This window comes from Nesoenas mayeri (assembly GCF_963082525.1).
Source record: "Nesoenas mayeri genome assembly, chromosome: 18".
NCBI classification, from domain to species: Eukaryota; Metazoa; Chordata; class Aves; order Columbiformes; family Columbidae; genus Nesoenas; species Nesoenas mayeri.
In genome coordinates this window covers 5,665,533-5,691,063 of record NC_137566.1, presented here as the reverse complement: position 1 = coordinate 5,691,063, position 25,531 = coordinate 5,665,533, and the positions used below count along the sequence as shown (strand labels likewise).

At 51.1% G+C, this 25,531-nt stretch overlaps 1 protein-coding gene across 1 annotated transcript in view; it reads left to right on the top strand.

Moving 5' to 3' along the window:
* ASTN2 (astrotactin 2) overlaps nucleotides 1-25,531 on the top strand; it is a gene marked incomplete at its 5' end in the record, with an annotated part of 313,041 nt that overhangs the window by 131,331 nt on the left and 156,179 nt on the right. Inside the window, 3 exons of the mRNA XM_080356001.1 lie at nucleotides 5,873-5,957; nucleotides 6,123-6,197; nucleotides 6,707-6,844. Of these exons, the coding sequence (XP_080212127.1) occupies nucleotides 5,873-5,957; nucleotides 6,123-6,197; nucleotides 6,707-6,844 (298 nt within the window). The remainder of the gene's footprint in view (nucleotides 1-5,872; nucleotides 5,958-6,122; nucleotides 6,198-6,706; nucleotides 6,845-25,531) is intronic.

Below are 25,531 nucleotides of genomic sequence, written 5' to 3'. Positions count from 1 at the left end.
TAGCTCCGGGCTGAAGTGTTATACATAAACAGCAATCAAAATGCATGCCTTGGAGGGGGCTGAGTTAAGGTTATCTGTGCTGTCTTTACACTCTCATTTTCTGCCATTAGAGTGTTTAATCCTGCAGCTGCTAATGTTCTTGTAATGGCATTTCTGTGCTTGTCGAAAGACCACGGAGAGCGGGGAGGAGAAATGAGTTTTGCGGTGCAGAGGCACTTCTGGGGCCATCTCACCAACGTGACCTCTCCCACCAGCGCTGCAGGAGGTGGCTTGTCACCCCCCGTGGTCAGCTCTGGGATGGTGGTCACTCCAGCAGGTGACAGCCATGCCATGGTGGACCACCCTTGGTCCACCCTCGGGGTGTCTGGCTGCTGCTTTGTGTCAGCCGCACACGTGTGCCCAGGGAGAGCTTCCTCAGCGGATCATAATGAGAATAAAATCCATGCAGAGCGTAAACCCAGACGCAGTCCTTGGGAGCTAAGCTTGTGCTTATGGGCTGTGATGTATCTGGGTGAAGAGAGGGATTGCCGAGGAGGGAGACAAGGGATGACTGTCAAATTATCTCCAGGTTTTCCCTCTGTGCTCTGTGCCAGGTCAGCTGGGCAGGAGCCACCTTCCCTGTCTTATTCCTCAAGACTGCTTTTACTGAAATTGCATTTCTGGTCAGGACAAAGGAGCGATCAGGTTTGGAAAGTGCCATCCCTGAAGGCCAAGGACAGCAGATAGCAAGGGCAAGAAAGGGTTTTGCAGAGCTTCACCAGGAACCAGCATTGCTGCTGCCGTGGTTGGAGCAGCCGCGGCCTCGGGCTGCTCCTGGGCGAGATCTCGATGCCTTTTGCAGCCGCCTTTGCTCCTGGCGAGGGGGTTCAGGGAATGCAGCTGGAGCTGCTGATGGGGGTGAAGGCTTTGCATCCCTGCAGCAGGGAAGGAGGTGGGGGGGACCCTCCAGCCCTCCCGCCTCGGAGCAGGCTGGTAACCCTGGAGATGTCTCTGTGCTGGCCCAGAAGAGAGGGGCTTTGTGCCGCAGCAAACACTGGTGCAGTCAGGGCCGGCGGGGCAGGCAGCCGCTGCGCTCAACGGCCACCTCTGTTTGCCGAAAAATGCTTGGCCTCGGTTTTCCACCCAGCGCCCACCTCCTCTGGCTGAGCTTTTCTCCTCCTGTGCAGCGGTGAGTGGAAGGAGGAGAAGCGAGGGGCAGCGTTGGGGTGACAGCTGTGTTGGTACTGGCCCCACAGCTGGATATGGGGGTTCTATGGGGCACTGAGGGTGCTTTGCTGGAGCTGGCATGTCCTCTGGGGTTGTGTGTGTGTCCAGAGAGGAGGGGACCCAAAAAGCTGGGGCCAGGCTGTGCATCAGTTTGGGTGGGAGAGGCAGCCCTGAAGTAGGTGTGTGTACGTGCAGTGCTCACACAGGTTGAACGACATGTGTTTGTAGCTGTGAAGCCTCTGGGAACAGGCTGCTACCCCGGCTGGGGTCGCGGCTTGTCCCCAGGATGGTGCCTTTGGAGCCTGGCACAGCAGGGCATCCTTCCGGGACCAGGGATGGAGGTGCTGCCCTGGGGCTGGGGATCATGGACACTGGTAGTACCAGGAGAAGGTTGATGTGCCACAGGTTGGCTCCATCGCTGCCCAAGCCCCTCCGACTCCTTGCATTAAAATGAGAGTGACAGCAAAGAGCAGCTTTCCCAGGAGCACAGGGACTCTGGGACCTTCCACTTGGTGCTGCCTGGGTCGATATGGGGGGTCTTGCAGCACTATCACTGCAGATCACCTCGCACCCTAATGATGCTGATGGGTTACGCTGGTGCACTGGGGTACAGCTCTGCCTTGCTGCTCCCGGGCAGAGCGCAGGGACAGCCAGGGGTGATGCAGGTGCAGCACAAGACCCTGTTTCCCCTTTCAGGAGGAACAGCAAGATGGTGCGATGAGCAAAATGGAAGAATAGTTCTGCAACTTCCAGTTAATATCTAAAAAATAGAGCTAAAGCCCCTAGCTGTGCTGGTTGAGATGCAGCAGGAGCTGGAGGGCTGTTTTCCTCTACGCAGTTGCCTTTGCACCATGCCTGTGCCACTGGAGGGGATGAGCTCGGATGTGGCTCATGTTAGATTTGTTTCCTTCAGGCATGGGCGACCCTCAGCATGTACCAAGCCTGAGCCAAAAGCCATGAGTGCTGAGGATGCTAATGATGGTTGCAGGCTGCTCCAGCCCTGCCCTTCTGCAGCTTCAGGACTAAAGCCAGTGTGAAGTACAGGCATTGCAAGGAGCCTCGTGCTCAGAAACGGGCAGAGGAAGCTCACGTCTGCATATGGAAACCGAGTTGATGTGTCCTTAGTTTGCCTTGTTCCTCCAGGTCAGGCTCCTTCTCACCTTCCCAGCCGAGGGCAGGAGCTCAAGGTGCACGGGCGCTTCTCTGGGTGCCGTGGGCTGAGCTCCCACTTGCACCCCACAGCAGCTTGTCACCTTGCTGTGACACTTGGGGCTGAGCTGACAGCAGCCTCTACCACCGGCATCCATGGGGATGAGGCACAGCAGGAGGGAAGTTGCAGACAAGATGTGACTGCAGTGTCCAGGGATGTGTCCTGTTCACTCTCCTCAAGCAGAAATTGGCACAGAGAATCCCTGTTACCTGTAATTAGCCAAGGCAGCGAGGTCTGCGATGAGATTTTGTGTAAGTGGGGAGAGGGGAGCAGGGCAGGATGGAGAGCAGTGCTGGGGGGCTGCTGCATTCCCATGGCCTCAGCGCTCCCCTTGCTCTTCCATGTAGCTGTGTGTGTCATGTGAATAATGTATATGTTTTCTTAGCTTCTTGCTATAGCTACGATGTGGCATTTCTTGTTTTATGCGTCTTTTCTCTGCAGTGGCAGAGGTGTTTTGTTAAATAACATGCTGAACATATAACTTGGGATCTCCAGAGCTGAGCACTGGCATCTGCTCTTGCTAAAACTGAGTCAGCAGCAATCCTTTGTTTTGCTATAATAGCTCAAAATTTGCCATGGATTATCTGACCTGATTTGTGGGTTATGAATCCGAAGGAAGAGGAAGGCTCACGCACGCCTGTGTTTTAACTGTGGGCAGGGTGCAGGCTGGTGGCTGTGGAAATAGGATGCTTGTCCCAGCAGTTTGTAGATCCTGATTCATTTGTCCTCCCACAGCAGCCGAACGCTGCACGGGGACATGTGCAGGACCCGTGGAAATTGCATCCGGCTTCAGGTGCGGTTATTTGTCAAACTGGGTTATTTTGGTTGACTTTGGCTTTAAGCTCAGGTTGAATCCTAACTTAGCCCAAGTGATGCTGAGCAGATAACCTCACTCCTCTCCAAAGCACACGGGCTTTAGGAGCTCTGAACAAAGGCGCTGTTGTTTTGGCTTTTGGTGGTTTGGTTTATTTTAGCAGCGTGTTTAGAAAACGCACTTACCCTAAAGAGGAGTTAGAGGTATGAGAAACCCTATTCCTGCCACTCCAGGGACTTTGCTGGGTGTTTGTTGGTCTGTGCTTAGCCTTTGATTAGGCTAGGGCTGGCTCAGCATCGCACCTGGGGAGAATGGGGACAGACAGAAAATAAGGGGTAGGGGGACAAAGAAGAAGGTTGGATGGTGATGAGAAGAGAGCAAAAACTCATGAAAACCTGAAGGAGAACAGCAGGTTCTGGTGAGGTTTTTTTGGAAACCCCACAAATTGCTTGTTTATGTTTCTAGATACAGAAATAGATGCTAAAGCATCTGGCCTGAGGAGATGGAGCCCCTGCTCCCCCAGCGGACTGCAATGCTGGAGCCTCCCATCCCATTTCTAAAACTCTGCCAAACGTGTGCAGATCTCCCTGGGAAAAGCTGGTCCTGAGTGGTCCTGGTGAGGGGCAGGTACCCACAGCCCCTGTACCCTCGGTGGCTTTCCCAATGTCCCACCTCTCTGCCGTCCCGGATCTTCTCCCCAGCCGGTGCTACCATTTGTCCTCGCACTTAGTGAAATAAACCTCCCAATAAACCTCCCAGTAAAGCCTCCAGCGCCGCCTGTAGCTGTTGAAACTCCAGGATTGGAGTCGATAAAATCAATATTTCTGCAGGTTGATAGAGTTTCTCCTCCTGACGCCAAACTGATGGAGCAGTAAACAAACCAGCGGACAAAACAAACCCTCCTGTGCCACGGGAGAGGGGTTCACCATCCAGGCACCTCCAGCCATCGATAAGGAGGGAGGCGTTTGGGCTGTTTAACACCAACCTCTGTAGGTGTTTTTTCCCTACTTGCTCTAATTTCTGTGGCAGAAGCAGAGTGTGAGCCGGTGCCCCAAGACTCCCAGCTCTGCTTCGCAAGCAGTTTGAGATGTCTCTCATTTGCAGAGCACATATTTGTTATGTAATAAGCGGCAGGAATTAATGATCCGCGGCGCAGCTTGGGGAAACTTGCGTACTAAGCACCTAAGGAAAAAATAACTTTTCTTTTTTTAAAATCACTGATGGAGCCATTAGGACCCGCATTTTCTTGCAGTGAGCCCGCCCCAGCCCCCGGGCACGGCTGAGCCGGAGCAGGGGCTAATGCCGCCGTCTCCTTCCCAACTCCTTCCCTTCGGAGCAGCAATGTTCCTGTCGCTTCCATTATGAATCATGAGGTTAGCAGCTTTTGACAGATCATAAATCAGTGCTTCGAAGTCGCTAGGACAAATCCCAGGACATTTAATCTTTAATATTAGACGTGTTTAAGACAGTGAATATTTCATGAAGGTGCTGTTGCATTTTAGCACATCATTAGCTGTCTCTTTTTTTCCCCCCACCCCGCTCTTTTCTTTCTTTGCTGCCTCCCCCTTTCCTTCCTCAAAATCTCAACAGTTGAACCACTGTCTTGCTCTGTCCTGACAATAAAGCTCTTTACTGTAATCCCCGCAAGGCATTTTAAGAACTTGCTTAGGATCCAGATGAGCACGCAGGTACCTGTCAGTCTGCATTAATGCCATGATGGGTCCCTCCCAGCATCTTCTCCAGGTCCCTATTTTTACTGGTGTTTACAGCTCAACCTGCTGCACCAATGGGGAGGGAAGAGGGGGGAGGAAAAGCATCGTCAGGAGCTCATAACAGAAACTCCACCCGCAAATCCAATTAATCTTCTGATTTTGCTGTTTCTTGCTCCGGGTTATGTATTTCTAGCAAACACGGAATCAATTTGGGCCAAGCACAGCTGGGTTTCTGGTGCGGGAAATGTCTTCTCCTGCTGTCAAAAGGCTGTAACAGGGTGAGCCTGTAGCCGGAAGGTGAAGGGGAGTGGGGATGAGACCCCCTTGGCTGTGGGGTGGGGGCATGCTGCCTGTAGAGGATGGTTGTTGGGGCCTTCTGCATCCTCCTGCGGGAGTTTGGGCTGTGGAGACCCTGCCATCCCATCACTGTGCAATGTGGCAGGAGCAGAGGTGGGCAGGGGACGTGGCCAGGATGGGTCGGGAGTGTCCCCTCGCTCAGCAGGTGTGTGGGGGTGGATGCTGGCTCTCCTCAAGCGAGATGATGAACCCTGGTAAGGAGAGAACTGCTGGCCCCTGAACTGTTCTTCGAGGCCTTCAGGTGAAGGTTTGCTGAGCTGGTGAAGCTGCAGGGCTGCATAGGAGCACAAGTCAAGGACAAACCTTTTGCATCACGAAATCCCATCCCCAGCTGCAGCGTGAACTACATCACTTAACCCCCTCCAGAAGACCTGCGAGTTTCTTGCAGCTTTCCCTGTCTTCTCTGCATCTCCTGAAGGTTTCAAAAGAGTCTGAAGTGCTCTAGATCCACGGCGGGGACCAGGAGTGGCCGTGAGCCGACAGAGATGGACAGCAGTGGAGGAGGGCCTGATGCTGCGGTTGCTGATGTGTGTTTGGGACAGAAAGGTCTCACTTTCCCCTCTTCTCTTCCAGGAGAGTGCAGCTGCCACGAAGGCTACGCCCCGGACCCCGTCCATCGCCACCTGTGTGTGCGCAGTGACTGGGGACACAGTGAAGGGTGAGTGGTGATATGATGCTGCTCTCGCTCTGTCCTGGCGCCTGCATTAGTGAGGAGCCCAGATCTTCTCCCCACGGGCCATTGCCAGCACCAAAGCCCCAGGGCTGGGCTGTGTTCCCTGCTGGGTGATGTGCCACAGCTGCTCTTTCCTTCTCTGCCTCCCAGGCCATGGCCCTACACAACACTGGAGCGGGGATACGACTTGGTCACAGGAGAGCAGGCACCGGAGAAGATACTCAGGTGAGTCAAAGGAGTGTCCAGCTTGGACTTTTGGGAGAGGAGAGCTGGTGAGGACATCCCAGCAGATGCTATATCTTGGTCACTCCCAGCTCCATCTTGTTGTGTGGGCTGGGGGACATGCTTATTATTTGCTTTTAGAACCATAGAATCATTTTGGTTGGAAGAGACCCTTAAGATCTGCGAGTCCAACCGTAAGCTGAAAGATTTGTCTGTATTCTGCAGATGGGGAAGGGTTTCCCTCTTGTCCCCTTGGCCAGACGTGGCTCAGCAAAAGGGAGGACGATGCACACACAGAAGGTCTCTCTGAACTACAAAGAACTTGACCATCCCCATGTTCTCCTTGTCACATGTCTAGCTATTCTTCTCTCATTTGGATTTTAGGACAAGAGTAAATGAATAACCCCCATAGTGCTACCGCTGCCTTGATGCCCAGGTGGTCAGATGCAGTAGAAGGCCACCATTCGCTGTGGACACTCTGTTCCTGTGTGACATATTTGTCCTTATTTCAGGTCCACCTACAGTTTGGGTCAAGGCCTGTGGCTGCCTGTCAGTAAGAGCTTCGTGGTGCCCCCCGTGGAGCTTTCCATCAATCCTCTTGCTAGCTGCAAAACAGATGTTCTGGTGACAGAAGATCCTGCAGATGTCAGGTAGGAAGCAAATTTCTTGTTTTTCTCATGCTTGAGTGACTACGCTGCTCTTTAAATTGTTATTGAGGATGCAGTGATTTGTATGATAATAAGTTTGATTTGTTTTCTTCCAATAAGAAATCTGATGGGATAGCTCTCCAGGTTCTTTTGGTCCTGATAAGTCTAGGCCAGGCCTGTGTCTATAGCTCCAAATCTGGCCAGTCCAGTCTGATAAATTGTTACGAAACTTTGATAAGGCAGTTTTAAAGTGGCTCAAATGTAATGTTAGACTGCATAGCGTAAATGGATGTATTTACCAGTATGGTGGTGCTGTTATCTTTCAGAAACTCGTGTGTATATCACATCCGCCCGGCCCTTGATAGTTTGCCTTGGTGTTCATGAAGGGCTGAGGTCAGACCCTGGTGAAAGGCCATGTTGCTTGTCCAGTTATTATACAATTAGAGGGTTTTTTCTTTCCTTTTATTCACTATGCCTGTAAAACCTATGGCAGAGCCAGGACTGGCATCCAAGAGTCCTCACTTCCAAGTGTGTTTTTGTGGCTAATTAGAGCTTGTTCCTTTTCCTGCAAAAAGAGACTGATGGTACATATCTATCACAATTTGGCTCTCTTAGGGGCATTGTTTTTCCTGTCTGCAGAAGAGTACTGCTTTTCATTTGCGAAGGGTCGCCTTGTTGTACGTTAACATTTTCCAAGCCAAGATGCCAGGAGTACATTATTTCTTGCCTCTTTGCATCTTTGTTCAAAGTACCTTAGTGAAAGCAGAGGCTAGGGAGCTTGTTTTCTGCTCCCATGCAGTGATTGTCTCCGGGCACTGGTCCTCATTCAGGAGTCTCGGGATGGATGAATGCCAGGCAGGAGGATGTGGGTTACTGGCAGATTGTTGCCTGCTCCCCTCGTAAATGAAAACCGAAGTGAGAATTTCAGGTATAAATATTGGAGTGACCCAGGTAGAATAAGGGAGGCGAGTTCACGGCACTTGGATCTTATGTACAAGAGTTGCTAAATTATTAAAACTTTAATAAACGTAATGATAAATATTTGATGTTGAATTATGGAGGGTTTCACAGATACAGTGAAAACCAAAAAGCGATTTCTGCATTGGAACTTAAACATTTCTCAAACGGGCATCGGGCTGCATGGTCCTGAGCACCCTGGGGTGAGTGGAAACCAAGATGATGCCACCTGAGCCGAGTGTGATGGTTGTAATGGAGCTAATGCTGAGGCTGTCCGGGTCCACTGCACTGGGTGAGCAGGGACGTTGCTGTGTCAGGTGCTCACAGGCATTGTTGCCTGTCTCCAAGAAACTCCTCTGAGGTTCTTGGGTGCTTTCACGCAAGGAGAAATGTGCTTTTAGAGCTCTTTATCTTGGAGCCTCTTTGCTTTGTCCCTCTGGGCTGAGACAAGTGTTGGTAGCTTCTCAAGGGAGCCGTAGCACAGCAGTTTGGGTGGTTCACATGTCCAGGTGATCACCTGTAACGTCAGACCTACCATGGGAGGTGAACACGTGCTGTCCAACGTGTAGGTGTTCAAACGCAGCCATTCGGCTGCACAGGGACCTGTCCCTGGGGAGGGGGGACAGCGGTGACACTGCTGTCCCTCCATGCTGGCAGCTCCTGCAGCTGGTCATGCAGCGCGGGGGCTGTGATGCTGTCACGTCCCTGTGCCAAGGGGCAGATCCTGGGCTGTATCACACCAGCTGCGACACGGCCGCGTCTCAGCACCTGAGTGCCCTGCGTGCTGTCCTGCGATGCTGTAATGGTAGCTCAGAACTATGTCTTCTGTGTCTTTAATAAGGAGCGTGCTGCATTCCTCCAGACCTTTCATTAGTCTGACACCTTTTGCCTCCGGGGTCACTTGTCTTGAAGAGTTTAATGGAGGGAAATTGCAGAAAGCCTGGTTTGGAGAAAACAAGTGATGAAGTCTTTACTACTCTGAGGGTTAAAGGTTCAAATGTTGCCTCGTGTTTTTATGAAGATGTCTGAGACTGCGGCAGGGATGGGTGAGGTGCTGCCTTTCAGCAGCTCTCCAGGAAATGCTGACTCCCCGCTGTGTTTCTGGAGGGACGCTGTGTTTCTGGAGGGACGCTGTGGGATGCTGTTCTCTATGTGCTGCATTGCTGAGCGGAGCAACAAACTGTGTATGGTGCTTTGGCAGGTGGGAACGAAGGGCCCAATCTTCCACCCACGGCTGCAGCCAAGTAATTAGAGAAACTTCCTATAGACAGGAGCCAAAGGAGCGAACATCCCTCTGGGGATGCTGTCACATGTGCTGGGGTTTGAGTGGGGACAGGACTTTGCATTCAGAACTCAGTGGTGAAGATTTTAGGGCTGTGCGCCATAAATAAAGCACGAGGTTGCTTAGAGTTAATGAAACTAATATGTATAATTCATCAGTAACCACATTGAGCATCCTCTCGTCGACCCTGGAATCTGGTCCTCCACATGATGATTGTGTTGGTCACACGTCTGGGATCATCTTTGCTTGTGTGAGGTTGGGCTGGGTCCCAGGTTGGGCTGGGTCCCAGGTTAGGCACTGTCCCAGCAGCGCATCCCCTGCCAGGACAAGAAGTACCTCCCAGTCCCACCTTGTCTCACTTGTTTTCAAGACTTCTCTTTAGTTTTCCTCTCCCCATTGCTCCCATCCCTTACTCTCATCTGTTTTTGTCACATAACCTGGTGGTGAATGCAGTAGTCTATATTTTTTTTCTTTAAGTAAATTGCTTGTAAGTGTTCAGTCCTTCTGCTGGCCTTCCCTGGACACCTTGCTGTTTGGTTTTGGCCCTTTAGGAGATACCGCTCGTCCTGTGGGTCCAGGAATTGCTGTAATTGTGGCAGTATACCCTGCTCTGCCCCATGGGGCAGCTCACGGGGAGGACCCACAGCCCCAAAGTCTGGGTCCCACCACCATCAGCTCCAAGCATCCCCACAGGAGGTGATAAAAGTAATAAAAACATCCCTGTACCGGATAATAAACGCATCCCTGTGGGGAATAATAAAAGCATCCCTTGGGGTGCAGCTGGCTGTGGGGGGACCGAGAGGGGAGATAACCTGGGGGGCAGAGCGTGGCACTGGCAAATGCCTGGTGGTCCTGGTTCACTGTGCCACCCGCTCTGCAAGAAAGTTGATAATTTCTGGTGAACAGCTATAAATCAGAGGCGCGAGCCTCAGCTGCCACCTGACATGACATATAGTTCTATCGTTATGGCAACCATAGAAACAAATAAAAGCCTTGCCTTCGCTTGACAAGCCTTTGAGATGTCCTGATGGAGAGACAAGTGTTCAGCAGCAGAATGAATTCTCTTGAACTCGCTGTCGATTCATCTTCGTTTTGCTCCCAAGTGAGCGCCTTTGCTCTCTGAATTCTTTACCAAAGTACAATCAACTGGAATTTTTTTCTTCTTTATTTGTTTGCTATTTTATTTCCAGTTCTCTCGGCAGCAGAGAGCTCTGCTCTGCAGCTCTGCACCTGCACGCATCCCATCTCGTGTCGAGGACGGGAGCTGGGCGTTTGCTCCTTGCTTGTGGCCTTCCTCGGTTCAGCCTTGCCATGCCCTTGTGACACCACCCCTGCCTCAGTCTTACAGGGCTTTTACAGTGATTTTTTGCGGTGATTTGGGCACTTGTGATTTTGCAAGCTGGTGCTGAGCACGATGGCGTGAGGCTCCCTGGGAGCGGGGGAGAATGAAAAGCAAAGTGGATGAGAAAGGCAAAGGAATCTGGGCCAGGAATGGGGGAACAGCTTTGCCATGGCAAAGCCCGTGGCTGAGCCTCGTGCCTCTTTTCTGTCTCCTGGAAGAGAATGGGCTGTGATTTCTGGGTGCTTGGTGCTGGAGGGACCCTCAGCCCTCAGGTCAGGGGACAGGGGAAGCCTCATTTTGGGGCCGTTCATCAGCAGGGACCCCGGGGCTTTGGCTGCAGAGGCTCTTGCTCTGTTAGTGCCAATAAAGCAGCTGGCAGCCGGTGCCCGTGATGGATGGACGGCTTCACGTGATGGAGTGAATTGATCATTGCATCACCAGGCACAACTTACTCATTTCTGCAAAGAGGGCAATTCATTACCGTGCACATCACAGAGACACCGTCATCCCTGCAGATAACGTCCCCAGCGCTCTGGCCTGGGCCTCTTATCACCCCAATGTGCCGTCGTCTCGAGAAAGGCATGGAGAAGCAGCTTGCATTGCTGAACACAGGGATAAAGGCAGCCTTTGGCCTCAGCCTCTGCAGGGATGCTTTACATAGAGACAGCCACCAGCCCCTGCCCTGCATCTGTCAACTTAGCATCATCCAGCCTGCTTACTGGGATTTTTCCTGCTCCCTGCCTCCCACTTTGATTTATGAGAGCAGTATAGAAGAGTCGGGTACGTCTCACTTGGCTACGGGGTGACTAAATGGAGACGTAACCTTGCGGCAGCCACCAAGGGTGTGAGCAGCAAAATGAGAGATGAATTATGGGGGGGTGTGATGGGGAAATAGGGGCAGAGGGGAAAGGGGGAAGGAAAAACATAAAAGTTGAGCTGAAATTGCCCAGGGAATATCTAGGGTAGGTCAGAATTGAAACATGGGTCACCCAGCAGCTCTGGGAGGGTGCAGAGACCTCATTGGTCTCTGATCCATCACCAGCTGTGGGTGATCTTTCATGCCCAGAATCCAGGGGACATTTCAGCCCTCCCTCTTCAAGGGCTTTTGTTAATTCCTGCTATGGTAATGCTGAGTTTGACTTTCTCTCTGTGCTCCCATCCTTTGTGCAGTCCTGCTGCATTTTTGAGGACTTGGTGCTGGGCTGTAAAACTGCAACAGAGAATGATCAAACCTCTTAGGGGTAGTGGATGAAAATTTGGACCTGGCTTGTAGGCAAGTCCCTCGTAGGGAGCCCCAGCAACAGCTATGGGTTTGGCAGCTGAGCGATTGCTGTTCCTCTCGTCCACAGAGCCCAGGAGGGATAAACAACCCAACGAGCGAACAGATTTTGTTTATATATTTATTGAAACAATTAAAAAACTATGATACCCGCCAAATATGCAAATGTTGTCTCACACCGGAATTATTCCCTGTAATGTTTCTGGGATCTCCCAGCACAGAGTGGGGTTTGGCATTGGACTCTGCAGCTGCCCCTTAGGGCAGATGTGCTGCTGTAGCCGTGTGTCCGTCCGTCCAGCCACCTGGAGCAGGGTCCGTGGTGGAGCAGGATGCTCAGAGGGGGACACAGGCTCTAAAGCACCGTGCTAATGTGTGTGCTTAGCAGAAAGGGAGATGCAAGGCAGCGAAATCAAACCTTGGGTTTCTTCAGTGAAAGGAGTTCTCCTGTCCCTCTTTGATGGTGGTGTTTGTTTTTTATGTCCCTTTCTTTGCTTCTTGTTAAACGTCAGCCAGAGCATGCTTTGTAGCTGCCTTTTCAAAGTGCAGCCCTGTGGCCTCTGTGTTTATACAGCCTGTCTGTACTATTTTTCCTGAATTACATTTTTTCTTTTTCCCCATCTGAGTTTTTTGCCTTTGCTTTTATATGCATCTCCCACCTGTGAATGGGACTAGAAGGTTTGCAGGTGGAGGGGTCCAAGCAGTTTGTCCAAGCAGAGGCAGCAGGGACCTGCACCAGGATTGGGACAGGGAGCTTCTGCTCTTCTCCTCCAGTGCTGGGGAGGTATCTGTAGTGTTTGTGGAAAGCGTCAGGCCCCTGGGGATGAACACAGCGCTGCCAGCCAGCACAGATATTTGGGGTCAGCTCTGCACTCTCCCATTTCGGATCAAATGAACCCACATCTTCACTCGGTGCCAGCCGAGACTGTGTGGCTGCCCGGCCAGTGGGCTGGCACTTGGACTTGCACTGATAGGTCGCTGGGGACAGGAGAGGGACAGCGGTGGAATGAGGATGGTGGCAGCAGCAGGAGGGACAGGGTTCCCTGGGTGCCTGGGGAAGGATGCTCTGGCCCCTTGCCCTCTCTGCCAATGGACAGTTTTGTCCATAAGGCCCCCAGGTGCTTCAGGGCAGGGTGGGATGGTGGCCATGGTGCTGTCTGGATGTGCAGCTCTCCTTCAGCTTAGCTGTGTCAGTGGGTGATGCAGTGACATTGGGAATGGGTTAACACCTTTTCTTCACCTATTTCTTAACGCAACTTAGTAGAAAGAGCGGGAACCTTCCACCAGCCAGTTCTAATGAGACTTCAGGTGCCTTAAACTTGCCCGACGTAGACCATGTCTGCTCCTCCTTTCTTGTTTTTATCTCCCGTAACTACCATTGGGTCACTAAATCCAAAGGACAAAACTGATAAAATTCAGCCAAGCCGAAATGTTCCTGGGAGCGTGCCAGGGACCTGCGACAGGCTCTGCAGCCGGTGCGGGAAGGAGAAATCATCTCAGTGGAGATGATGAGAGTGGAGGTGGACATGAACAGCAGAGCTTTGTCCTTCTCCTTTAAGGGCACCATGAGAAGACACTGTCCCGTGCAGGCTTGGAAAGGAGTCTTGGGGAAGATTAAGGTTTATTTGTATGGGGGTTATTTAATTGCTGAAGGGAAGGGGGGATGCACATGTTGCTGTAGCGGAACGTCATTCTTGCTGTGGAGGGATGGGGGAAGGCAGCTCTGTGCAAACCAGACACAAGCGAGGGGCAAAGATCTGGTTCAGCCTCACCCCAGGGCAGGCACCGGGGACATGGGGTGGCCACGGCCAGTGAACCGGGATGGCCGAGCTCTCTGAAGATAAATGAAGTTAATTAGTTTCAGCTCCTGCTCCTGAGCAGCTGGGGCCAGGGTGACGTTTCCACTGGCTCCGCTGGACTCGGTGCAGTGCCCCACCGCCATGGCTGCTGCCCCCGAGGGATTTGCTCCGCTTCGGGATGTCACCCCAGTTCACGGTGTGATTTATTAAGGCAAAATGCCCTCTGTTTGTCCTGCCAGCCTCGGGGCAGTGGAGGAGCCATCGGTGCAGCACTTTCCAGGCAGCTCAGAGTAACTTTCCTCCTGCCGTGCTGGTCCTTCTCCTTCCAGGCAGTTTCCAGATGCAGGAGAGATGCTGTGCAGGCTCTCCCTGGTCCCCTGACCTCCAGGCACAGGAGAAAAAGCAGCTCAAAATTAGAAGGACATGGTTTAGAGGCAGCGTCAGCCTCTCGCAGACGGTGCACCCTGTCTGGCATTGCCTGTTGGCTCAGAAGACCTTTCCGTGCTTTGCCGCAGCTGGACCGAGCGTCGGCTGCAAATCGTCGGTCCTTTGCCTTCGCTGTGCCCACGTTTTGCATCATCGTTCCTTTTTGTGTGTTTATTTGCTGCTTACTTGGCTTCTCCTTTTCTGATTTAGATGTTTATAAGTACCTGTCAGGCCTTTCCTCACTCTCCCCAAAGCCGGCTGCTGGCTGCAGAGCAAAAAGCAAAAGCTTCTTCGGATTTTTCCTGCTGCTCCATGTTTAAAGCCCAGAGGTCCGGTGGGCAGTGGTTCTTTCCTGAGTGCTCTGCTGGAGTGTTTTAAGCAGAATATTGTTTCCAGGGACTAAAGCAAAGAGTATTGCAAAGCTGGAGAGGTTTGGAGGGAGGGCTGGGGAGTGAGCAGAGAGGGGAAAAAAAAAATGAAGAAAATTAGGTGAAGCCTTGCAAAAAAATAATCCCATCTTGGGAATTGCCCTGCTTTCACTGCCTGAAGAATTACTGTGCCATAATCAATTCAGCTCTAGACGTTTCCTGCGGTGTTTTTGATATAATGAGGTGCTATTGGCTGCAACCAAGTGCCTTTTATCATAACGCAGAGGTGCGGTTGGGGACGCGCTGCGTGCCGGGGGCTGTGCCGGGTGGAGGCAGGGAGGGCAGCACCGGGACGGAGGGGTGCGGATGAGGATGTCATGGACCACACAGTCCGTATGTCATTCATCTAGCACATTTCTCCTCCACCGGAGAAAAGTGCCTGGTATTGAGCAGGCTTTGGAGAGGAGGCAGGTGGGGGGTGAAGAGCCCCCAGTTACCTCTTGAGCACATTTAGGTCTGTTGGCATCGCGGCTGGATGGGTTTTGGGGGGAGAATGTGTTCATGTCTCCTGCAAACAGGAGGTCCAGCTGTTGCTTGTGGAGGTTTGTCTTGGGTATCACGCAGCCAGGTCACTCGGTGCAGACTGATGTTGTTTTGCCTTATCGCAGAATCACAGAGCAGTTTGGGTTGGAAGGGACTTTCCCAGCTCCCCCAGTGCCCCCCCTGCCATGAGCAGGGACATCTTCACCAGCTCAGGTTGCTCAGAGCCCCGTCCAGCCTGGCCTGGGATGTCTCCAGGGATGGTTCATCCACCACCTCTCTGGCCAACCTGGGCCAGGCTCTCACCACCCTCAGGGGCAACAATTTCTTCCTCATGTCCAGCCTGAATCTTCCTCCTTTAGTTTAAAACCATTGCCCCTTATACATAAGGCAAAGCTGTCTCAGGCTGGGGTGGTGTCCCCTGACGCTGCTCACCCTCCCAGCTGGTGGCTGTGCCACAGGCTGTCCCCCTGTCACTGCCTCACCGTGGGCCACCCAGCCCTGGCAGCATGGGGTCTCTCCCAGCAGCAGCTCATTGGGAGCCACGCTGAACCCCACAGCACACAATTAAACAGCAGCTAATACTTGCCTGCTACTGCGAAGAGCTTAAAATGACATAAATGATGAAGCTGAGAATTACAGCAGGATACTGTGTAAATATGTGCTGAGCTTTTGCAGTGAGAACTCTCTTTGTTCAGTCCACATTTCTTTTATTTAATTTTTTTTAATCAGTGCCTATCAAACAGAGATGGACCAGGGCTGGAGATGTTGGCTCTGAAGTGTGAGTCCTCTGGAGTTGGGCAGAACTTGGGGTTAATGATAAAGTTGTGGGTGGTTTGATAAAATCATAGAACAGTTTGGGTCGAAGGGACCTACAAAGCTCCCCCAGTGCCCCCCCTGCCATGAGCAGGGACATCTGCACCAGCTCAGGTTGCTCAGAGCCCCGTCCAGCCTGGCCTGGGATGTCTCCAGGGATGGTTCATCCACCACCTCTCTGGTCATCCATCTCACATCATCCCTACCTAATGTGACTGTAGGCAAACAGGAGTCCATCCCTCCCACTCTTCTGCCTGGGCGGTGTGAGCTGGTCTCAGGTGAAGGACCCTCCTGTGCTTGTGTTAATTTGACTTGGTGCCAGACCAGTGGGATGACATGTTTTCTGGGGGGTGAAAGCCTTAATTCATGTCCAAACATAGTTGATACTGGTAGTCAAGAGTGACTGCCATTGACCTGAAGGGCTTTTTGTGACATCTCACTTGGAGCTTGCGGAGAGTTACAGCCTCCTCCTTTTCCTGGTGAAACTGGGATATGCGGCATCACGGGCAATTATAAGCAGAAACCTCCTTTTCTATTGAAGCCTGCTTTGTAAAAAGAAAAAAAAAAAGGAGCTTTTAGTATGAAGAACTTCATTGCAGTAAAAATAGTGCCTAGCTTGCTTCTGAAGCACAAGTGGGCAGCAAGTTGGCTTGGAAGCAGCAGGGTGACCGGTTGGGGGGACAGTACCTGTATTTGGGGAGCAGCCATGCTCATCTGCTCCAGGGTGGAAAAATAAAAAGCAGAAATTCCTGCCGGACTTGGGCGCTGGCAGATTTTTCCACCAAACTCCTCCATCCGCCGATGGGAGCACTGGTGCGAATATCAAATAGGATCAATCCCCAAAGGCCTTGAGAAAGGATCCTGAAAGTTCCCTGTTTCCTGTTCCAGCAGAACCCCAAGGCTGCTGTGGTCCGGTTTCCAAGCCACCTCGCAGTTTCACGTCAATCCTTATCCATGGTCGCTTTGCTAATAAATTCCCTACATCACTCTGTCAAGTTATATGTTGATGTCCAGAAGGATCAGGTATTTCTCTTTCCTTCAAAAAATAATACAGAGGTCTCTGGCCCCTTCCTGTCCCCTCCCAGCACAAAGTCCCCCCAAAGGCACCCAAGACAGAGGGATTCCTGCCTTCTCCCAGTGACAGAATCAATACCAAAGGCCTCCATTAGTATTGTAGGAATGGCAGAGAAGATTGACTGCCTCATTAGCAGGCATCGTGTGAAACTCTGACAATAATTAACAACTCAACGGTCTTATTTGCTGGCCTATCACAGAAGTATTCAATCAAAAATGTAATTTGCTTGACGCTCCCATTTACCATAAAGAGAATATTCCTTCAAAGTTTTAAATAGACTAATTAAGAGGGAAGAAATACAGGGAAAAAAATTATTAACAGTATAGTTTTAATGGGAAATTACTGGAGCGTATTAATAATGCAATAACCATTTTTAACAGCTGTCTGTCAGTTTGTGGGCCGGTGTAATTAAATTAGTCACTAAAGGGTTAGTCAAATTAGGTGTCAGAGAGCAGCGCTGGGGCTAACGAAGGTGCATCAGGCTTAATGCTCTGGCACACGAAGGAGGATGGGATGCTGAAGGAGGATGGGATGCTGATGTTCATGACAGGATCCCTTCGAGGTCCCCAGGGACCAGGCAGGGGGAGCCTCTGGTCACCCCAGACACCAACATCTCCCATGTTGTTTGTTGAGATGAACCTGTTGTGCTGATTGATGCAAGGAGCTGGGCAGAGTTGTGTGTTGGCACAGGCTGGGTCGTCACTGGGAAAATAATAATAAGAAAGAGTCTTATCTGAGCATGAGCGTGGCCCAGGGTGGCCTCCATGACGTCTGCTTCAGCCTGATGCTGCTCAGTTTTTAATCTCTTTCCAAGAGCCAGAAGGCAGCTGTGCAGGGGCTTTTTGGCAGTTGCTTTCAAGGCTTTTATATTCCATGAGTTTCAGGCTTGTGCTCCCCCCGCCTTCTCCAACCCTTTGCCCCTCTTGAAATGAATCACAGTTAATTTTGGATGTTGTCGAGCCTGAAAACACATCTTTCTTGCCTCCAGCCTATTAAAAAATATATTTACAGCTCCATAAAGCAAAGCCAGCTGTCAAGGTAACGTCCTGCTGGCTGCCCTGCGTTCAGGGCGGAGGGTAAGGATTTAGGGAGGTACTTGCTTGTGTGATTGCAGGGAAGATTTTAAGCCCAATGGAGAGGTTTCTGGCTGAGGAAATCATCGTGTCCAGCCCGGGGAGGTGTTTGTGGGAAGCACAGTGCTTGTAGGACTTGGGGTGTTCAGATTCCCAGCCAGGGGATGCTGCTGTGATGCCCCGTCCTTCTCTGCTCCCTGTATCAGGATGGGGATGCTGGCTGCTGGGTCCCAGTGGGAAAGGATTACTCCTTCCAATGTGTTGTTTTGAGATCTGAGATATTTTTCTCCATTTTATATTGTTGAAGTAGGACTCTTTCTATAGTGTGTTCGTGTGAAAAAAAACCAACACAAAGCAGTAACCCAGTCCCAGAGAAAAACCCGTCACCCATCAAGAGGAACCAAACACCGTGGTTGTTGGGGTGTTGGAGGGTGTAGCAGTCTCTGAAACCATGGCCTAAATCATACAGAGCGAGGACATAAATTTCCATATATCAGCTAAATGTCTGGGCTATTTTTTGGGCAATTTTCTTGCTCTGATTTTACAGAGAAGTGCTCTCGAGATTTGAAATAGATAGAGGTGATGGCAAAGCCTGTGCATCCCCGTGAGAAGTTTCAATTTTCACGAATCAATGCTTTTTTCTTTCTTTTGACGTAATTCTTTCTCCTGTCACCCTCATTTAAAATTTAAGTTAACTATAGAGAAAACCTTACCTACCTGAAGAGGACTTTCCGCTCTCCTTTCAATATCATTACGATAGATGCAAAGGTAGCCGTTGCTTTAACTGGGTGATTTAGGGGGAAAATATGTCCCGCATGGCACACGGGGGTCAAGTAAATACCCAGTGGAAGCAGCTCTGGTGCAGCTGTTGGCTTTTCAGGTTATTTGAAGGGGAGAATCCTGGGAGAAGGGAAATGGTAAAACCCATCAAACCCACCAAAACACCTCAATAACTGCAAAACAAATGTTCCTGCCCGTATTGCAGCGGGGTAGGCGGCCAGGCTGGGTGCTTGGGTGAAGGCAGGCCCTCCTCTTCCTCACATGTTGGAGAATTACAAGCTGTATAGATTATTTTAATGGCCGTATGACTTCCAACTGTGCCTCCACCATCTGTTCTTCCCCAATTACGGATGCAAAAACGCAGCATGTTTCTCCATTCCGGCAGTAGAGAATGAAATATAAGTGCCGTAAAAGGGTGTATATTCTTTCAACAATGTAGTTGGCGCCTACGATATTTTGTTCACACTTCCGACCTGCCTCGGTTGGGATGCTCCACCTGGTCCCTCTGCATCGCTCCCAGCCAATGTCTGGATCCGTGGTGGCAAAGGGAGATGTTGATAAAATGAGGAGGCTGGTGTGATACATGGCTTGTCTAAACTGTGCAGGGCAGCTGAATTATTAACGCTGACCAAGCATCTAAGTGTTACAAAACTCAACAAGAACCTCTTACCTCCGGCACGGCAATAAACAGGATTGAGGCACGGTGAGAGGGAGGGAATTAAGACAGGACATCAAAGACTGGATTCCTTCAAGTAAATCATGCCATTGCTTCAGTAAAAGAGACCCTAAATGTTTTATTAGGGATTTTCAACAACTACTAAAATTAAGATGGAAGGGATGAATTATTAAAAAATAGATTAACTAAACTAGCCTCTGAATTAAACATGAAAGGTACCTGTAGGGAGCGACGTGGCCAGCGTGTGCTGCAGCATCTGAGTCCTGCAGCGGGCACGGCGGAGGTGGCTGGGGGGAGAGACGGTGCTGGGGATGGAGAACCATGGGCTGCTCCTGCAGGTTGGGGTTGCATTGTCAGGATATTGAGGGGGCGGTCAGGAGAGCAGAGTGTCAGGGGCTGCACAGGCATTAAAGGAGAGGTTTCTGCCTTGGAGAGATGTGGGCTGGATACATGAGGTCACAGAATCATAGAATTATTTCGCTTGGAAGAGACCCTTAACATCATCGAGTCTAACTGTTAACCTAACACTGGTACTACCCCATGTCCCTGAGAACCTCATCTCCGTCTGTCCAACCCTCCAGGGATGGTGACTCCAGCACTGCCCTGGGCAGCCTATTGCAATGCCCCACAGCCCTTTGGGGAAGAAATTGTTCCCAGATCCAACCTCAACCTCCCCTGGCGCAACTTGAGGCCGTTTCCTCTGCTCCTGGCGCTTGTTCCTGGGGAGCAGAGCCCGACCCCCCTGGCTCCAAGCTCCTTTCAGGCAGTTCAGAGATCAGGTCTCCCCTCAGCTCCTGTTCTCCAGCTGAACCCCCCAGGTCCCTCAGCCGCTCCCATCACACTTGCACTCCAAAATGGATGGAGCAAAGGAAATCATGTCAGGCCTCTGTTAAATAGTGCAGGAAACCTGGGTGCAAAAAGGTGGCTTGGTGGAAGCAGTTAGGCCAGGAACTGAACTTCTTTTGCTGTGTGCTGGTCTGCTGTTGCCAACTCAAAAGCATCCATGGCAGGAGGGGGATAGAGCCTCTTGGGTACAGCGCGGGAGTTGTGGCTGCCAGTGGAGGCTCTGGAGCTGCTCCTGGAGTTTGATGCTCAGGGTAGGATGTGGGGGGCTGCAGGTCTGAGAGCCCCCAGGGTGCTCTCACAGTCCCTCCCATCAGCACACCCAGGAGGCTGGGGACACAGTTTGGGTGGTGCCAACAGCTGGGCACAGCTGGCGCTGCCCTGGCCGGAGCAGAGGATCTGTCCCTTCCATTGCACAGCCCAGGCACCCCGTTCTGCCCCCAGCTCACTGTGTGCCTGTAAGCAGGCCATTTCAGTGTCCCGTGCTACCTTTTTCCCACCTGTCAAATAGAGACAATATATTCATCACTTCCTTAAGTGGCCGCATGATCTGCATTTGCTGTTTTAAGTGCCCTTGCAGTGCTATCTGTCCTGATGCTACACGTGCAGGGCTACGGCAGCCCATGAACGTAAAGCACAGGCAAGAACGGGAGGTGAAGAGCTGCTGTTGTCTCTGGTTTGTTTTGTTGCAGCTCCCAGGAGGGTGGGAGCATTGTCTCCACGTGCTAAGCACAAAAATGTGGTGGAATTTCTATTTGTTCTCCCTCTCTTTTTTTTTTCCTTCCGCAACACATTCAAAGATCTTATGTGCAAGCCTACAGTCGAACTCGTGCAAATGCTAGTGGTAGTACAGCAGCTTGGAACAATTCATAGTGTCTACAGCAGCGCTGCTTTAAGGTGCACTCTAATGGAACAAGCGGAGGCTTCATTCATAATAATAATAAAACACTACTTTGCAGTTATAGGCTGCTTTTTATCTTCGCGACTCAAAGGAGCATTAATTAACTGCACGGCACGGTGGGAGGTAGGTAGCTGTAGTTGTCCCTGTTTTACAGATGAGGAGTCGGGAGCGTTGACACATCCTGTGAGTTGCCCACGGTTGTGCAATAATTCGCCATCCGAGTCTGCAGCTGATTCCGAAATGCCAGCTCCTGCTCGGGGCTTTATTCCTGGAGAAGCTCTCTGCTCGTCTCCTGTGGCAGAGCAACCCCCTGGGAGTTTTGAGGTCATCTTCATTTCTTTAAACCGAGTTTGGTTTTGGATAGATAGCGGGTGAATATTGCAGAAGTAATATTTGAGTCTTCTCATGTGAATTAGGGCAAATGCTGAAAGCGAGTTCATTGCCCTCAGGCCAGCCGTCAGGCAGCGTTTCAGCTTTGCAGTGTTCCTTCCATCAAGAGGAAAAACTTGGAGAAACAAGTTGAGCTTAGTCTTTGCTGTGATTCCTGCTTTTTGCAAATACGTATGGAAAAGCTTGTTTGGATGAAATGGTAAAAATACAATAGCCAACTGTTTTCTTGCATGTAAATCCCCAGATTTGCCTCTCCAGTGAGCTCTGCCTCCACAAACCTCCTACTTGACTCTCTTTCCAAAGGTTATATTCGTAGAGGCTTGCTTCTGCTGCTGCTTATTGGCTGAAAAATCAATGTTTTGGCCCTCGCGTATGTAATCAAAGAGGAGTCTTGGCCTGTATTTTGGGGAAGCATTTGTCTGAGAGCCTTTGGGTAACCTTCACCTCTCCTCACGCCCGGCATCGGGTCAGCATTGCCCTCGGTGCAGCCGCGGGGTGAAGCAGGTCAGGCTGCGGGGTCACCCCGGGACGAGGAGCAGGATGTCGGGGGGAAACCTCTGAGAGCCCACACGATGCTTGCAGGATGCTTCTGGCATTGATCCACTGGATTTTGACCCTCTGCTCCCTGCCCTGGCAGGGGCGTTGGGGGATCCATGAGGGGGAAGCCGGGGCCCCACACATCTCTGCACATCTGTCTCTGGTGCCTTTCAGAGGAAGCAAATTGTGTTCTGGGCTCTGGAAGCAAATCGTATCCTCCTCGTCGCCGCGGGCAGAACTGGGATTAGCACGGAAGCCTTTCCATTTAGTCTCCATAATTAAGGTAGACACTCAACTAAAGGCGGTGGGTGGAATGTGATGGGCAGGAGGAGGATGGTCCTGCAGCGTGCAAATGCTCTTCTTGTCTTTCTTTTTCCCCCCACCCCGCCTCCTGTTCTCCTGTCATCAATCTCCTGTTGCTAAATGTGCAGCCGCAGAGCGGGTTCCCAGGCAAACGTCCCTCTGATCGGCTTTGACAGACCTAATTAAGCAGGAGTAGTGATGACCATGTCCCGCACTCCTGTGCATTGCAGTTCCAACTGAATATCCTTCACCATGACATTGACAACTGAAATTAACCTGATGGTTGAGATCTGGCTGGCCTGAGGGGGGGATGCTGGATGCTCCCATCCCACGTAACTGCATCTCCCATCATCACCCGTGGGCTTGGGCCTCCAATTCATCCTTTGCAACCTCTGCCACCTCTGCTTTTCTAAATACCTGTGATGTGGGACACTTAGTGCCAATAACTGAGCTCAGGAAAGAATCTGCTAGGAGACATAGTCTCTTATGCCTTTATTAAATGCATATATTCTTTATGTTTCACTTAATAATGCACTAGTGTGAATGTTTATATATAAAGGGAGAGTGTCTGTTCTGGGATGCTTGATATGAGAGAAGCTGGAGGAGCTCCGAGTGAAACTTCCAAATCAGTGTGTGTTTGTTTTTGCTGCTGAGCCCCCAGGTGAAACACCCTTACCTGAGATACGGACACAACGTGCTTCAGCCTCTCTGCCTTTTAACCCTCTCTCTTCCTTGTGTAAATGATGATGTTCCCTGTTCCACGTTCAACTCCCCACTCAATTCATCTTGTTTATTGACTCAAGCAGAAAGTCAATGTTTTCTTCATCTGCCATTTGCGTAGATGGCAGCCAATTTGGTTCAGCTGGAACAAAAATGTATGCACCGGGGTTCAGTGCTGGATTTTTCTCCCTTTTTCTTTTTTTTTTTTTAAAAAAGCTGATTATCTGAACACACCTGGCCCTGGACACAGCTTGGCATGTGATATGGCTGCAGGGCAAGGCTACAATTGTACAGCAATTACCCCGCAAATAGAAGAGCCGGGGGGAAGCTTGGGGGTCAGCTCATTACAGGCGGGTGTTGCTGCGGCCAGGGCTGCCAGCTCCCTCCCGCTGGGTGCTGTTTGTTTGTGAAACCTTGGGCTCGGGAGGTTTCACGTGCATTTAAAGCTCTGTCTCTTCCTCAGAAGTTCGAAAGTGATGCTTTGCAGCCGTCACGTGGATCAGAGTTTTTTGTCACTGCGCCTTGGGCTCCAGGGGCTGTGGTTTGCAATGGGGAGGTAACACGGGCTTGCTCGTGTCTCCACTGGAGTATTCATGAGACTGCAAAGCAGGAAAGGGTCACTGATGGGCATTGAAGAGAGATAGCCCCACAGATCTAAATAGAGCTTCTGCCCCAAAGAGTTTGCATGCTGGGGACCACGTGTGGCTGCTTGGAGGTCTGTCCAGACAGCACCTGCTGATGTGGTGGCAAGCAGGGTATGGAGCAAGGGGCATCTTTGCAGGGGAGATACAAAACAAACCCTCCAGGCAGCATGGGAGCAGTTTTAGGCTACAACCAAGGTGATCTAATGGGTTGTGGCCACCACACAGGGTGGTCCTGGCATTCCATCAGTCATCAATGCACTTCCATTGCCCCGTGCCAGCAGAGGCATCTCTCTGATCCAGCAGAAACCCCTCTCTTTCTCTGTGGTAGGAAATAACTTGTTCTCCGATGCCCACATCTCCAGTGAGATGGGTTCCTACCAAAGGCAGCGGCAGATCAGGGGTGCTCCTCACGTCTGGAGACCAGACCCATGGAGATGGTATCCTTGAAGGGCTCAGTGACTATCCGGGTTACCAAAGAGGATGCTGCCCTGTGACAAACCCGGCTGTGCTCCGAGGAGCTGCTAAGGGATGGTGGGCACCTTGGAAAACACAGTCTGCATTGGGTACCTAGATAAGAACTGAATCCTTGTAAAGAACCTGCCCACATGGACAGAAAATACTTATGCAAATCTCTCCCCAGGTATAAAATTAATTGGATTCCATCTTCAAAGACTACTTTTGGAAATGAGCTGTAAATAATCTAGTTGTGCCTCAGTTCCTCTGTCTGCGGACGTTCACCTGGCTTTTTCAAAGCCAGCGAGCATTGCTGATAGAAGGTGCTATATATAGCAGCAAAGTTATGCATATATGTATACGTATGCTAAATGCATCCCTAGTAACGGACCCAGGTGTGTGGTGTTTTCTAAAATGCATCTTATGGGTTTGGTTCTTCAGAAAGCTCTAGTTTTGCTTTGCAGGGGCTCTTACCTCTCTCTCTATGCAGCCGTATGTATCCCCATGCTGGAGGATGCTGCTTGCCTGGTGCCTGGGAAGCACTGTGCTCAGTTCCCCAGATTTTTGGGGACCTTATGGTCCCTGCGATGTGGGCGGGTTGCTGAAGGTCACCCAGCTGTGTGGCTTTCAGGGGGGTTCAGCTGCATGGAGCTTTGTTGCAGAGCCTGGTGTTGCTCCTGGAGCTGCACGGCGATGCTGAGCTGTTGCAGCATTACGGGACTCCCTTCTCCATGGCCTGTCCTGTCTCTGGTGAGTATCTGAGCATCTCATCAGGACAGGGATCTCCAGCCCTGACACTTATCCCTACTCATGCAGAGATGCCTGATCCCCGGCACCTGGTTTCCCAAGGGCTTGACACCGTTCCCAGTGGATCGATAGGAGCATCTGTGAAAAATCAGGGCATAGATGTCTGATCCTGCAGCCCTTGCCATTTCCTGTTTAGCTAATCTAATTCTATTGGTGTTTCTAAAGCGCTTATCACCACCGCATTTAAGTACTTTATACGTATCTTGAAACAACCCCAGTTGCTGGGTAATGAGAGCGGTCGAGTCTGGGATGTGGCCGATTGCTGATGCCTGGGCGCAGGCAAACAACAGGCTGAAGGATAACCCCCTGCCTCTACCAGTTTACCTGCAAGTCCAACTTTTCCTGAAATTCCTCTTGAATTGCTACAAAGTCAGATCCGTAAGAGACCACTAGAACAGAAAACTTGCCCAAAATACCCTCGAAAGCCGTAAAAGAGAAGGAAAACCCTAGTGACTCATTCATACCTAAGCAGATGCTGAAGTCTGAGCCCCCACCTGGGATTTTCCAGCTTGCCATTGCAAAATGCTCATGATGACCATGGGCGGATGCAGCTCTCTGTGCCGGCTACATCCTCAGTGCCCGTGGGACACTGTGGGTCACCTCTGCCTCCCTGGGGCTGGGGTCAAGCTGCTCATTGGAGCTGTGCCACCCCAGGGATGTGCGCTGGGGTCCTTTCAGCTCC